This window comes from Vicia villosa, linkage group LG3 (genome assembly GCF_029867415.1).
Source record: "Vicia villosa cultivar HV-30 ecotype Madison, WI linkage group LG3, Vvil1.0, whole genome shotgun sequence".
Taxonomy (NCBI): Eukaryota; Viridiplantae; Streptophyta; class Magnoliopsida; order Fabales; family Fabaceae; genus Vicia; species Vicia villosa.
In genome coordinates this window covers 123788999-123804909 of record NC_081182.1, presented here as the reverse complement: position 1 = coordinate 123804909, position 15911 = coordinate 123788999, and the positions used below count along the sequence as shown (strand labels likewise).

The window sequence follows — 15911 nt, the reverse complement described above, 5'->3', positions numbered from 1 at the left end:
GAGAACATGTTGCTCCCCAACCTGACATATGTTTAATCTCTGATAGGCACGCTTCCATAGAGAGTGCTTACAATGATCCAGCGAACGGATGACATGACCCCCCTTCAAAACACGTCTATTGTATTCGCCACATCGCCCAAAACTTCATGCGGGAGATCAAGGACAGACATCTAAGAAAGGCCCTGGTCAATGCTGGTTATGCATTGACCCAACCCACATTCCAGCATTATCGGAGTGAGATTGTAATGACAAATCCAGAGGCAGGTACTTGGGTAGATAATCTTTCCAGGGACAAATGGACAAGGGCTTACGACAATGGCGTTCGATGGGGCCACATGACGACCAATCTCGTGGAATCCATGAATGGCGTTTTCAAAGGCATTCGTAACCTTCCAATCACAGCACTGGTGGAGACCACATACTTTAGGATGGCCTCACTCTTCTCAACAAGAGGCAGGAGATGGGGTGATGTTAGGCAAGCTGGTCAACTATTAAGTGATAGTTGCATGAAATTTATGCAACAACAATCGGCAAAAGCAAACACTCACCAAGTAACTTCTTTCGACCGATTCAATCGCACGTTCAGTGTGCGCGAGACAATTGACCACAATGAGGGACTGCCAAGGCAACAATATAGGGTTCTTCTTGACGAAGATTGGTGCGACTGTGGAAGGTTTCAAGCTTTTCGTATGCCTTGCTCGCACGTCATAGCTGCGTGTGCGTATGCCCACAGCGACGCTATGTCACTATTGTCTCTGATTTACAAGACTCAGACATTGCTCAGAGTTTACAGTGTTGCGTTTCCTGTGGTGGCCAAGGAGGATTACTGGCCTGAGTATGATGGAGAGGTGGTTTGGCACAACAACGCAATGCGGCGAAAGAAAAAAGGGCGTCCCAATAGTACACGGATTAGAACCGAAATGGACGTCCACGACAAAATGGAACGAAAATGCAGCATTTGTCGTCAGGTGGGGCACAATATAAAAAGATGCCCTAATCGTGGCTCGACCTCGTCGCAAGTTTAGTTTAATCTGTTTTTTTTAAGGCAATGTATCAGTTTCGCTTACCACCTCTTGTAACCGTTCATCGGTCTTTCATCAATAAATTGAGCTTTAGTGAAAAACTGGTATCGATAACGCAAACATTATATAGGGTGGCTAAAAATTTTACTAACTCGATTTCTCAGACGTTTTTACGAAAATAAAAGACCGGAATAAAAAACGGTGCGGGAAAATACCCAAAGCGGTTTTTTTTTTTTAAAAATAACCCAACACATAGGAGCCATATGAAATGGCGCCTATGTGTGGGCATCCTAACTCACGCGCCATTTGAAATGGCTTGGAATATTTGCCCTAATTTTTTCTTCTTTGGCGCCAAATGATTTGGCATGCAACACATGTATGCGCCATTTCATTTGGCGCATTCACTTGTCTGGGGTCCCAAACCTAGACAGTTTGGTAAATACCCCGAAAACATGGTTTTTTTCGTATTTTTTTTATTAAACCTAGTTATTTAAAATTTTTTTTCAAATATATCCCTCCTCTTTAATTAAGGATTTAAATCAACACATTATTCTCATATAAAATTAATTAAAAAAATTTAATACAAATTAAAAATTATAATATTTTTTTTCTTTGTCAAAAAAAAAAAAGAGAAAAGAATATTTTTAATATAATTTCATTAATTAACAACATTACTCTAATATTATTTTATTGATTAAAGGGTTCTTCATTGCACCCTTAATATAAGAGAGTTTAAGATTAATCAAAACACATCAAATGCATAATATTGTAGTCATTTAAAAAATAATTACTTTTATAATTTAGAAAAAATTTTGACAAATAAATTATTATAAAACTAAAATTTTATTTAATCTTTTTATTTTTTATTTATAACAATTTGTATTTAAGTTTTTTTTATATATGTGATATTATTTGTTAATAATAATTCATTCTAATTATATTATAAATAAATATTTTTTTAAAATAAAATCAATTTTTTTAAAAACATTTGGATACTTGGGATATTCATATCCGAATTAACTAATATTCTAAATTTCTTTTGGGAAGAGTTTTTTCATATATGCATACGTGAAAAACTATAAGATATTTTATATTTAACATAAAATAAAAAATAAAAAATATGATATGGGTGTCTTCGGATATGCATATTTTAAAGGTATTTTTAAATTTCCAGAAGTGTTTTTCACCTTATATTTATAAAAAAAATTCTCAAATAATTTGGATCATTCACTCTTAAAAACTAAAATTTTGAGACAATTTCTTTATAGACCCCTAAGGGGTGAAGACCCCTGTTAAAAATTCCAAAATACCCTAGATTTCGGAGATGCATCTCCGAAATCACCCATTTTCAAATTTTCAATTATTTCGAAGATGCATCTCCGAAATCACTCATTTTTACATTTTCAATTATTTCGGAGATGCATCTCCGAAATCTCTGAAATAACATATAGACCAGTTTCAGAGATGTATCTTTGAAATATATTCTGAGTTTTTCTTTTTCTTTTCAAAACAATGATTAATCCCATATTTTACATTAATCGATAAAATATAACAGAATCGACAAAATATAACACGTAAATTAGAATAAAATACCAATATTATAAATGCAAAATTAGTTGTACGGGTAAGTGCTCAATGTCAAAATATTACAACACGAATACAAAAAATGAATAAAACATAAATAGGCAACTGCTACTAAATATGCCTAATGTGAACACCCTGCGACCTCCTTTGCCTCCTATATGCCGCTGCACCGGCCGCATCACTGACCATCCTCTCCACAATGGCAACTGCCTCTAGACGATCTCTACTCAGTAATACCTTTGTCCAATGCATCTTGTCCAAACATCTGTATCCGCTGGCATATCGGTAGGAGATCAGTGGCATGGTCATCCTCGGTCTGCTGGTTCTCCAAGATCTCTTCATGTGCTGGCCTAGGTAGATCTCCAGGAGCATCGGGTGTCATCAAAGGATGTGACACCCGATAAATCTATGTCACGTATCCATCTACACAGTGCCAGCTCTGGGTGGCCACTATACGCTGATACTCCTTAGGCACCAAATGATGCGCCCAATCCTTAAATATAGTAGTGATGTCCCGACGGGTAACGGTGTCAGGAGCAACCTCAAACGGAGACCTCGGTATCATCTGCACACATTCAAACTGTCTCATGCACCGCTCCGGAAGATACCTGACCATGATGTTTTGTCCACAAAGAGTGCAGTGCCTACCAAGAAAATGAACCAATACCGTAGAGTGCAACTGCGGTGATACTCAACAAAAAGCCCGTCACCCTCCTCCTCGGACTCCGCTGCCGCTAGCAAGTGGTTCTCATAAAGCTCTTTCAAGATGGAGAATCGGATATGCGTCCCACTCGTCGCTCTGCACTCATAATCGCCATGTTAGAGTCCATACCCAGATAGTCCACCATCCACTCTATAGCCTCAACCATCTCTATCCGAGAATGGTCCAATAACCTCCCTCTAATCGGCAGGTGGAGCAGACAAGCCATAACGTGTAAGGTGATCGTCAACTCCCCAACAAAAAGTGGAAAGAATATGTCTCCTTGTGCCACCGTTTGACAAAATCCCCCTGCATGCCGTGGCTTATGGTACCATATCTGGTCATGCATAACCCGCTAAGCCCGCTCCCAGCTACAACGTCATTAAACCATTCAGCTCGTGGTTTAAACAGATCCCATATTTTCCACGCATGGTTCACAGATTTTATGGTTGCCCGTTCTTGTCACAGCAAAAACAGAAACAAAAAACATTGTTAGTTAAACCCTTAGAAGAAAGTGCAGTGAAAACATAAATAAAAAACGGTTAAATTATAAAGTGCATTAAAAGAACAACTTCTCCCTCCCAAACTCGTCGAGCGACATGGTCATGATAGTTAATTAACACAGATGTGACTGCAGGCCCTCCCGGGTAGCCCTCCTCTGCATCATCCTCGTTGTGCTCAGGGTGAACATCTGGTATCTCCTCTTCCTCAACTCCCACCTCCTCCTCATCCTCATGTACATCATCCTTACGGGAGGAAGTCGCCCGAGCCAGCCGACTCCTCGATCCAGATGAGGAACCTACAGGCGTCTCATCCTTTTGGACGAGCACTCGTACTCGACCCTGTCCCCGTGTCGCTGCTAGCTATGAAGCCCGCTTGCGTCGAGCTGATGCCGTCTGGGTCTCCCTACCCTGTCTAAGTCGTGTCTGGTTTCCTGAAAATAAAAAAATACAGTTCAGACTAAATTCGGAAGTGCATTTCCGAAAGTGGTCAGAGGTGATTTCGGAAATGCACTTCCGAAAACGCATGCGATTCTCTATTTTTGCAGTCCCTATTTCTTGCCCTAAACCATTAAAAATCTTATTTTTACCAACCAAACACTACTACATGTTGCTAATAACTTCAACTAACTACATTTTGTTAATTTCTAACAGCCCTAACAAGATTATCAATGATAGAGTTTAAAGTTTAGAAACTTACAATTTGTTTGAAGCTTTTAGTGTGCCTTTGAATGAACCTTCGAGTACTTTGATGTTGTAGAGCAATTTTAGATTGTGTAGAAAGTTTGAAGAAATGGGTGTGGTCGTGAAATTTTGATATTTTGGGTAGAATGAAATGAGGTGGGTGGGCTGTTTTAAAATAACAGAAAAACGCAGCATAATTCGGAGAAGCATTTTCGAAGACGTAAGTTATTTCGGAGATGAATCTATGAAAACACTTTTTTTCAAAAAAAAATTGATTTTATAAATGTATTTCCGAAATAATTCTTTTTTACGTCTTCAAAAATATATCTCCGAAATATAAGAATATTTATGAAATTTCGCTAGCAATTGGTAAGAAGGGATGAAAGTCTGTAAAAAATTGTCAATTTTGATCATTAGACAAAGGGCCCGTCCGTTGCTAGTCCAGCTCATGTTACAGCAATGGGGTTTTACTTAGTTTTGGGAATTTCTTAGCACCTCTATAACCTTTTAATGCTCCGCGTGATTTTTTAAAATTATCTTCACATTTAAAAATATATTTTCTGACGCACCCCCAAACACATATAATTTATTTAATTTTAAATTACGTTCTAATTTACAATTAAATTTATTCCAAATATGTATTTCTCAAATGTCTCGAGAAATGCATTTATGAATCTGAATTAGTATGAGAGTGTTTTGCTCATATCTAAGTATCTTAATGGCTAGTTACATGTTAACATCAAATTGTTATAATACTAGATTTCTGTGATAATATGCTCAAGGATTTGGATTCTCAATAGGCTAAACAACCGCAAACACATGAATTTTAAATCTTCCATCTAAGATATTGAATTTTTTTTTTTTTTTTTAATTTTTGTGTCTTTACTTTTTTTCCTTCTTTTTAATAATTCATAAATATATATTTTTTATATTGGCTCTTAAAGTTAAAATTCTCATAAAAATTAATAGAAAATTTTACATGTAACATGTAAATTTTCCTACAAATTTTAACTTTAAAGATGAATATAAAAAATATCTTAAAATTCATAAATTATTAAAAAAAAAATACAGTATAAAAATAAAAAATTTACTAACATACATTAATGATTTAGCTATTTAAATATATTTAAAATTACATAACCTTAAATACCACCTAAATCCAATGCTTACACAGCTCGTTGCATAGGTACCAGTACGTACCCAGTATCCTGTACGGTACTGATACGAGGTACGACATTTTTAGAAAAATTAAAGTACGAGTACGTTTGTATAATGTTTTAAAAATACAATTATAAAAGTAACTATAAATAAAGATAAAATAATAAAATTAAAAAATAGAATAAAATAAAACCTAATTTTTCTTTCAGTCTTTCAGTGCTCTAATTTCTTTTCAATGAGCCTATTTATTAATTTTTCTTTCAGTTTTTTATTTATAAAGTAGAATAAATAAATAATCTAATTTTTACTTAAGCCTAAGTTACTAAATTATGTTATCCAAAAAAAATTTAAATTAAAAAAGCAAGAAAAAATAAAAAACTTGATACGGCTTCGGGCGTACCGTACACATACCGGTACTCGATACCGGTACTTTACCTAAAACGGAGTACCCGTGCTTCACAGTTACACGGTTAATATTCACGCACTAAGTCCAAAAAAGTGTTGGATGTGAGGGAGTGTATTAGGAAGATCCTAAAGTCCCACGTTAGTTGGAGATAGAGCATTGAAAAAATATATATAGAAGGACACGCCTCACCTTAACAACCAATTTTGTAAGGATGAGTTAGGTCAAACTATAATAATAGACAGCAATGAAGAAAAAAAAATAAATAGACACAAAAAATAAAAATCACATTGTAAGAGTAATAAAAAGTTGATGTTAGTGGAGTTAGGAGAAGTTATCTTGTTAATATATATTAACTATTTTATATTAATTATTTTATATTAACTATGGGATTTCTAACATAGATCCACCTCTTTTTATGAAAGTCTATTTTAGCAAACATTTAACTAGAAAATAATTAAATGCACCTTAAAGTGCATGTTGCTAAAACACACCTTCATAAAAATAAGTGGGTATTATAGCAAATCTCACAAGGGTTTGCTATAATACACTCACTTATTTTTATCAAGGTGCCTTTTAACAAACTTTAATTAAAAAATAATTAAATGCACCTAAGTTGTGGGTCTACGTTAGCAAACCCCATTAACTATTTATTATTAAATATTAATAATAGTATTTTAGGAGAAAAATGGTAAATCACATTAATATTACCTCATAAAGATCAACCACTTACAAACTTAAAAAGAAACTACATATGAAAATTTTAATATTACTTATTTAATTTAATTAGTGGGGCTATGTAAACGTGTGTGACTGGTGAATAGATATTTAATTTAATTTATTATTTATTAATTAATAATATGTATTTGATTTTATATTTATAATTTAGTATGATTAAATTTGTGATAAATAAATAAATAAAAAGTAGTTAATTTATCTTCATATTGCAAGATAATGGAGAGAAATTTTAAAATTATGAATAATGAAAAATAGTTAGTGAGATAAATAAATGACAAATAAATTAATTAATAATAAATAAATAAATAAATGACAAATAAATTAATTAATAATAACGAAATAAATAAATATAATAAATGATGAGATACGAAAATTACAAATTTATCTTTCATTTTAGGTTAAATTACAGTTGTGGTCCCCCTATTTTGGCCAATTCACGAAATCAGTCCCCCTATTTATTTTTTAAACAGTTTTGGTCCCTCATGTCCATTTTTCGTCCAAAAAATGTTGATTTTTTCAGTTTTTTGTATTCCCGGGATACTTTTCGAACGAGAGAGAACGTAAAGAGCGTTTTTTGGAGAATGAAAGAGATGAACGAGCAAGCTGAGAGAAAAAGACGACGATCAGAGAAGACAATTAAAGGACGAAAATATCGTCAATAATAAATATTTCTTATTCCAAGTCAATAAAAGTATGTTACGTATCTAAAAAATAATACACAGCAGTGTTTTTTGAATGAAAAATGGACATGGGGACAAAAACTGTTTAAAAAATAAATAGGGGGACTGATTTCATGAGTTGGCCAAAATAGGGGGACCAAAATTGTAATTTAGCCTTCATTTTAGCACTAAAATTTGTGAAGGGACTTAACAACTTTAATATATAAGAATAGGTATTTAATTTAATTTATTATTTATTTCTTAATTAATAACATTTATTTGATTTTATATTTATAATTTAGTATGATTAAATTAGTGATAAATAAAAAAAAGTAGTTAACTTACCTTCATATTGATAGTGGAGAGAAATTTTAAAATTATGAATAATGAAAAATAGTTAGTGGGATAAATAAATGAAAAATAAATAAATTAATAATAAAGAAATAACTAAATGACAAATAAATTAATTAATAATAAAGAAAAAAAATATAATAAATGATGAGGTATGAAAATTACAAAGTTATCCTTCATTTTGGCGCCAAAATTTGTGAAGGAACTTGACAACTTTAATATATAAGATTTAGCGGACTTAAGCATTATCAAATCAATCATAACATTAACATATTTTATAAAAGTATAACTAAAAAATAATAGAAAAATATCCTAACATTCCCCTTAAAAAATTCTAACACACACTTGTTATTAAGTTAATGCATATCAAACATGAAAATAATTACTATTTGTAGTGTTATATTTGGTAAAATTCTAGACTAGAGAGCCATCACCCAACAATTGGGTCCACTCGAGAGATTTCTCAAACGTGGGAGTCAAGTAAGAAAGAGTATCCATTGATTATAAGAAGATAGGTAGCAAATAACCTTAAATAACCTTCCATAGTAAGAGGAAAGACTCTAGGGAAGAGACATAAACTCTTATAAATACATTTCCCCTCTAGGGAAGGGACAGACTCTAAGTCATGCACACTCTCCACTACTCAAAGAGAATTATGCTCCCCGTAACCCAAACTCATTATCAACCTGACAACCCGCGTGTAACATAGTGGCGGCAGCCACCAACAAGGCCACTCACCTTACGAGAGCTAGTTCTCCAAACAACCTCAAAAACACCGCATATGGCTTCTTGCATCTGTGAGCAAACCCTCACTACCAAAACATGTTATATACCTACAAAGGTATCTGAGTCTCCTTGCCCTTTTTAGGGAAACACACATATCCTGTACTTTTTGACTAGTATAGTGGCGCCTACTGTGGGGCCCCAATAAAACTAACCTAAGCCACACATCTTTTAATCACCATCACCTTCCATATCGTACCATCAACTCCTACACCTTGCCATTATCAACCATGATGAATAGAAGAGCTCCATCCACTATGCCTAAGGGTACCAACGGTACAGACGATGTCGATGTCATTGCAGAGATGCGCGCCGCCATGGACGAACTTTGACACCATAACCAGATGTTGAAAGATGACGTTTAAAACATCAGACAACGTTTATAAGAGGTTAACCCCCGAAAGACGTGGAACTACTGGATCCCCAACCACTATCGGACAAAATATGGGGAGCCCTTGTACCTAAAGGTTTCAAACCTCCATTTTCGGCCAAGTTTGATGGATGTAGTGATCCCTACAAACAGGTACCCTCTATCAACATGCAGATGGATATCATAGAAGCGTCAGACTCCCTAAAATGTAAACTATTGTAAAGCATCCTCCGGGATGCCGCCCTTAGATGGTACTATCATACCCTAAATTTTATCTCGAGTTTTTCACCTACATCAGCATAGCATGATCATTTCATTTAATCATACATTCCACCAGTCAAAAGCATTCATCAGGGTTTATCTGGTCTTGATGAGATTCATGCATTCATCTGTTGATCAAGAAGTCAAAAGGCTTAGCTTCTTAGTCTCAGTGCATCACCCATTCCATCTGAACCTTTGTAAGGTTTTGACACTCATTATGATTGAGAATTAGAAGCAAAAAGTCCAATAGTTGACTACTTTGCATCTGGCTCTCTAATTCCCCATGCATCATTGTTATTCATTATTTTATTTTGGAATGAAATTCAGAAGTCAATGATTGACTACTGTTAAGCAAAAGCTACTAGTCCATTATTGAAGAAGTAAAGCGGCAAGCAAAAGATTGGAAGTATTCCGGGTTTTATCATATCCATGGAGAATGGTCTGGTTAGAATGCCATTCAATGGTTTCCGTATTCTTTGGCTTGGTTTTGAATGGCTTAAATTAAATGCGGGAATTAAAAGATATGAACATAAAAAGAATTCCCTCTTTGAATCCAAGAAAATCCGGTAGGTTTGTGTTACATCCACTTATCAACTACTTAAACCTACTGATAAGTTGAACTCAACCTAAATCACTCGTAAATATCGTCACATATCACTCACAACAAGGTTATGTCTAACGCAAAGTTGAGAGAACAATTGTATTGTCTCGGAGGCGATGTTGCATGCAACTTAACAACACAAAAGCATTAAGAACCGATACCCACTGTGAACATCCGACCTAAATCTATCTCTAGAGTCCCTAATTTAACAGATAATCATCCAAGATAGAGATTCGAGGAGTATATGTTTATAGAAACCCAAACCCCAAGCATAAAGCAAAAATCAAGGATAATCACCGATAATGATTTGAGAAATAGATTTTATAAAACACCATAATCAATAGATATACAAGGAATCAAAGTAAATATACATAGAAAACCACACAAGAGGAAAATACATAGATAAGAGAGAAGAGGAGTCAACCAACTCCCATGATGTCAAACGCGATTGAAGCTTAATCCGACTCCGAATCTTGAAGAAGTATGCTCCAAATGTGTTGTAGAATCATCCAAGAATCAAAGAAATGAAGGTGATGGTGCCCTAAATATACAATTTTTCCCAGTAGATCTCGCTTAGTGCTAGCAAAAGCTCGTTACGCTCGATCTGTTACAATTTGAAATATTATTTCGGCCATAACTTGAGAGCCGTAACTCCGATTTACGCCCAGTTTGAAGCGTTGGAAAACTTATTCAATGCTCTATCTAATAATGACTAAATGGCAACCAAATTGATTATTTTTATCATCTTTATTTTGAGTCTTAATTTTTGATTAATTGTTAAACATTGCATTCTTGAAGCTTAGCCTTTGGCTCTTGTTACTCGATGCTCCAATGATGAATGAATACCTACAAAATGAATAAAAAACTATCAAACGGTACTTAAATTAATCAAAAACTAAAAGAATATGTATATGTACAAATATAACAAAAACGTACGCATTCACGCTCCAGTTGAAGAAAAAGAGACGATAAATGCCGCAAAATTATATACAAAAATAACTACAATTTGGCAGTTATCATCCATTTGCATAAGTTTTAATTTCTCATTAAAATATATTTGAGAATGGGTCAAAAGTCCCATAATTGTTAGAGCTTCTCATTGAATCTCTGATTGGTTTGAACTAAGCCCTCCACCGACCTGCTCCAACATCCTCACATTGGCAGTGCAATAGAAGAATATTTAAAAATAGAAGAAGCAAAAATTAGAGGAAAGAGAGTCAGAAGAATAAAAGAGTAGAAAAAGAAGAAGAGGATGAAAAAAACAGTAAGAGAAGGATGAGATACCTGGATATTTGCCCTTAAACTAAAAAAACCCATTTTCTTCGAGTTGGGTACCTCCACTTCAAATTTGCGTTTGTTTTTTTGTTAATTACATTTCTACACACCACTCATTCGGTTCCATTATGAGAATTAAACTTGCTTGTTCTTCATTTTTGCCAGATTGAGGGTTTTGTAGGTTAGGCTATATTTTTTGATTGGGCCTCGATTTGATATGATGTTGTAGCTTATTATTGATTTGGATGCTATATATATATGTTCAGAAAGTTAAACGATGGTAGGTTTATTTTTTTAGTTTTCTGATTTGAGATTGTTTTGGAAATATTTGGGTTTGGAGGGTGAAGAACACCCATGGTGTTCATGTGTTCTTCATTATGTTCATATGGTTTTTGCTTGTTTGATCCAAATAATAATAATAAATATGTATGTTTGTGTGTTTTGGTAAAGAGTGAGGAACGAGTGAGAGGAGCTGAGAGAAGAGAGAGAAAAACAGATGAGAAATGAATATCAATTTGACTCTCTCCTCCACCAATACTTTCTTACTTCGCCCCTGGATGGTGCCATGTGGCGCATCTAGAGCCTTTGGATTTGTTGACTTTGTTGGTAGACTTAGGGGCCCTTGTACAGGGAGCCCCCACCATGTTACCATGTGTTTCTCCCTCTAAACCTTTGGACCTTGTTGACTACCTTAGGTATGAAAACCAAGAGCTTCTAGCTGAGTCTATTTTTCCTTTGGCTGTTGGGCTCCCTCAGAGTTTGGGCCTTGCCCTTTTTGTTTTTCATCATCCATTTTTCTTCCTCACAATGCTAATGGCGTGAGGGAAGTATTAAAGGATCTCTAACTTTAGATTTTGGTCCCAAGTGCCTCTTTTTGTGATACACCCTCTCTTTTTGTTTTTTGCAATTTTTTTTATATCATTTTTTTTTTCATATTTTTTGTTAGGCCTCAAGCCCACTTTCATTTTTATTATCTTTACCCCTTGTATATTCCACACACCACTTTTATTTTCCTTTTCCTTGTATTTAATTAATTTAGATTTAATTAAACTAGTCAATTAATATAAAAAGCCATTAAAATTAATTTTTCCGAATTAAAATAAAAAATAGTTGATCAACATCAAGTTATTTTTCAAAATCATTTTGCAATTGAATAAAAAACATTTAAATCTTTCTTTATCAAATTAAATTAATTTCTTTCCAGGTAGGCAACTTTTGGATGGTGTTTTAGTGGCTAATGAAGTGGTGGATATGGCGAAAAAGGAGGGAAGTAGTTGTTTACTTTTTAAGGTGGATTTCGAGAAAGCATACGATAATGTGTGTTGGGACTTTCTTAGATTTATGTTAAGAAAGATGGGGTTTGGGGAGTTATGGATGAAGTGGATGGAGGCGTTGATATTCACGAGTAAAATGTCGGTGCTTGTTAACGGTAGTCCTACAAAGGAGTTCGTGGTTGAGAAAGGATTAAGGCAAGGGGATCCCCTTTCGCCTTTTCTCTTCGTTATAGTGGCGGAGGGTTTAAAGGGGGATAGTGAGTAAGGCGGTGGAAATTGGTGAATATGGTGGTTTCAATTTTAGGAGAGCTTGTTCTGTGGACATTCTTCAATTTGCGGACGATACTTTATTAATAGGTGAAGGGAGTTGGAAGCAAGTTTGGGTGATCAAAGCCATTTTAAGAGGTTTCGAAATGGTTTCGGGTCTTGGGATTAACTACCACAAAAGTAAACTCATTGGAATTAATTTGAGTGATCACTTCTTGGATTTTGCCTCTAATTTTTTGTCTTGTAGGAGGGAGGAAAATCATTTCATATTTCTCAGTATTCCTATTGGTATTAATCCTAGAAGGATTTCTTCTTGTAATGGGATTTTGAGTAAGTTAAAATCTTGGCTTTTGGATTGGAAGGCCCGGTTGCTTAGTTTTGGAGGTAGGCTTACTCTCCTTAAATCCGTTCTTTGTAGCCTTTCGATTTTTATGCTTTCTTTCTATAAGGCTCCGAAGAAGGTTTTAAAGGATATCACGAGGTTACAAAGTAATTTTATTTGGGGAGGGGTGGGTGAAGGTAGGAAAATTCATTGGGTTAGTTGGAAGACAATTTGTTTACCCGTTGCGAAGGGCGGTCTCAGTTTGAGAAGGATTAAAGATTTCAACTTAGCTCTTCTTAGTAAATGGCGGTGAAGGATTCTTGGAGGTTCGGAGGCTTTATGGTACGAAGTCTTGAAAGCTAGATATGGAGATATCAATCTTCATGTGATTTCTTTTGAGGCTAAAAATGCTAAGAATGTTTCGAAATCATCTTGGTGGATGGATATTTTTTCTTTGCAAAATAGTTACCCCGATAATTATTTTCTTGATAATTGTAGGTTCATTAGTGGTAGAGGTTATAATATCTCTTTTTGGCACTCAAGGTGGATGGAGGATTCTTGCTTAAGGGAATTATTCCCGGAGGCATACAAGCTTTCGGTCTTGAAATTTGTATCGATAGCTTGCATGGGAGGATGGAAGGACGAGGTTTGGAAGTGGGGGGACTTCGGAATTAGAGGCCAAAACAGCCCCGCTGCTGTTGACACAGTGCAGCGGCTGCACATGCACCTTCGTGACTGGCAGCCAGTTCGGGCCTTGCGGGATGGAGTGGTTTGGTTGCCGGATCCGGTTCATGGCTTTTCGGTAAGAAGCTTTTATGATTTTTCTAATTGTTTTCATGTTCCGTTGGGTCCGGATTTGGAATTTTCTTTAGCTTTTAATCGCATTTGGAAGTTAGATGTTCCTTCCAAGATCAAATCTTTTGGGTGGCGGTGTTTCATTGATAGAATGCCGACGTTGGATCTCCTCCTCATGAGAGGTATTTCTTTCTCTCCGGGTTTTTCTTGTAGGTTGTGTGGTTTGGAGGCGGAAACGTTGGTTCATCTTTTATTTAAATGTCGGGCTTCCATTTTAATTTGGAAAGACATGGCTTCTTGGATTGGTTATGATGGTTATGCTTTGGATAGTCCTTTAAGTAGTTTCATGGGTTGGCTTGGTTTTTGCAATCGCAAGAAGGTGAGTGTGGGTAAACAAGGGACTATTTGGTTGGCAACGTGTTGGTCTATTTGGATGCTTAGGAATGGGATCATTTATCGGAACGATTGTTGGAATATTTTTGATACCGTTTGGAGCATCAAGGCGCTTATTTGGAGGTGGTCTTTTATTGGGAAAATTAATCAAACCAATTATAACTTCTACGAGTTTAGCAAATCCCCTTTGTTATATCTTTCCTAGGTTGTATTTGGTGATTAATTTTCTTTTGTGTCGAGCTTAGTCTCGCCTTTTTGTAATTGTTTTGTTAGAACTTTTGGTTCTTTAATATATTTCTTGATTACAAAAAAAAAAAAAATTAATTTCAAACCAAAAATCAATTGAATCGTTTGATCAACAACAAACCCCTTCTTCAAACTTAATCAAAAAAGAAAACGCTTCGAGATCTTTTTCTGAATAAAACTAGATGAAAAAGGATTAGTTGGAAATAATATCCATCTTAGTCACCGAGTATTTGAATGCTAGCCTTAATAGCTTACCGTTCAAGTACTCATCTTTTGTTCAAAAGACAATAATTAATCGAGTTTAGTTCATTCATTATTGAATGAAAAGGGATTAGTTAGACTTAATATCCATCATTTCCCCCGAGTATTTGAATGCTAGCAGTAATAGCTTGTCGTTTGAAAGCTTATTTTCCATTAAGAAATTGTAACTTAATTCTTCTCAGAAACTTCATAATTTACTTGGACGAGAAAGAATTAGTTGGACGTAATATCCATCATAGTCTCTGAGTATTTGAATGCTTTTTGTAATAGCTTATCATTTAAATACTCGTCTTCCACCTAAAAACAATCCAATCAATCAAATATCTTTTTTCCGTCCAAACACTACCAAACCTTTTCCATAAAAAGAATGATGTTTTATCCATTCTAACGCGATACAAACAAATGCTTAAGCCTCTCACGCGCGAGCATACAAGAAACATTTAGCCACTAGAATGCGACTTAAACACTGCTCACTAAAATCAACCAACAACTGCTCATTTGCTACTAAGGACTAATTAACTTTGAGTTCCACATCGCATGTGAGGATACTTAGGAGCGAGATTCAACATCTCGTCCATCACTCTAATAAAACTCTATTTTTAGTCCATCATTATCCTTTTATAAACACACAATAACAATCAGAAGAGAACAAATAACATAAGCTAACATTCATATTCGCAAAACTAACTAAATAGTTCCATTGAGTACAACTGATGTGTGGAGGTGCTAATACCTTTCCTCGCATAGTCGACTCTCGAACCCAAACTTAGTTGCGATGACCATGTTTTTGTTCTTTAAGGGTTTCATCGACATTTTTCCGTTTTTTTGGAATAAATAAATTTTGATGGCGACTCTATTGTACTTCGAATGTTTGTTACGCTCATGTATTTTTCGCGCCGCAACGCTACCCTTGCATCTCCTAAGTTTCTGTTAAACAACTCCAAATGTCTGTCAAATTCAAATAATAAAATCTTAAATGTCAAATTCAAATAATAGAATCTTAAAATTTTTAATCGTTATCTCTCTAAGTTTCTCTCATTGTGGTTACACATTTTTCCTCAATCTTCTTCTATGAATCATTTTTCAAACTAAAATCTCTTATGAACTAATCGAACAATTGACCAGTCAACCTATTGTCTGTTGATAGTTAACATGTTGTCCAAGTCAATGGTTGATCAATTGTTGACTTTTAACCAAGTCAATCGGACCGAAAAGTTCTATAATCCTAATCACTAGTGTTTGAAGCATACTTTCATAATCCTCA

At 34.8% G+C, this 15911-nt stretch overlaps 1 protein-coding gene across 1 annotated transcript; it reads left to right on the top strand.

The window, feature by feature from the left end:
* The first annotated feature begins 11731 nt into the window (after positions 1–11731).
* Positions 11732–14345, top strand: LOC131658907 (uncharacterized). The gene is made up of 4 exons (XM_058928155.1): positions 11732–11846; positions 12294–12620; positions 12721–13111; positions 13451–14345. Exons 1-4 carry the CDS (start codon positions 11732–11734, stop codon positions 14343–14345), a joined length of 1728 nt encoding a protein of 575 aa, XP_058784138.1.
* The last annotated feature ends 1566 nt before the right edge of the window (positions 14346–15911 follow it).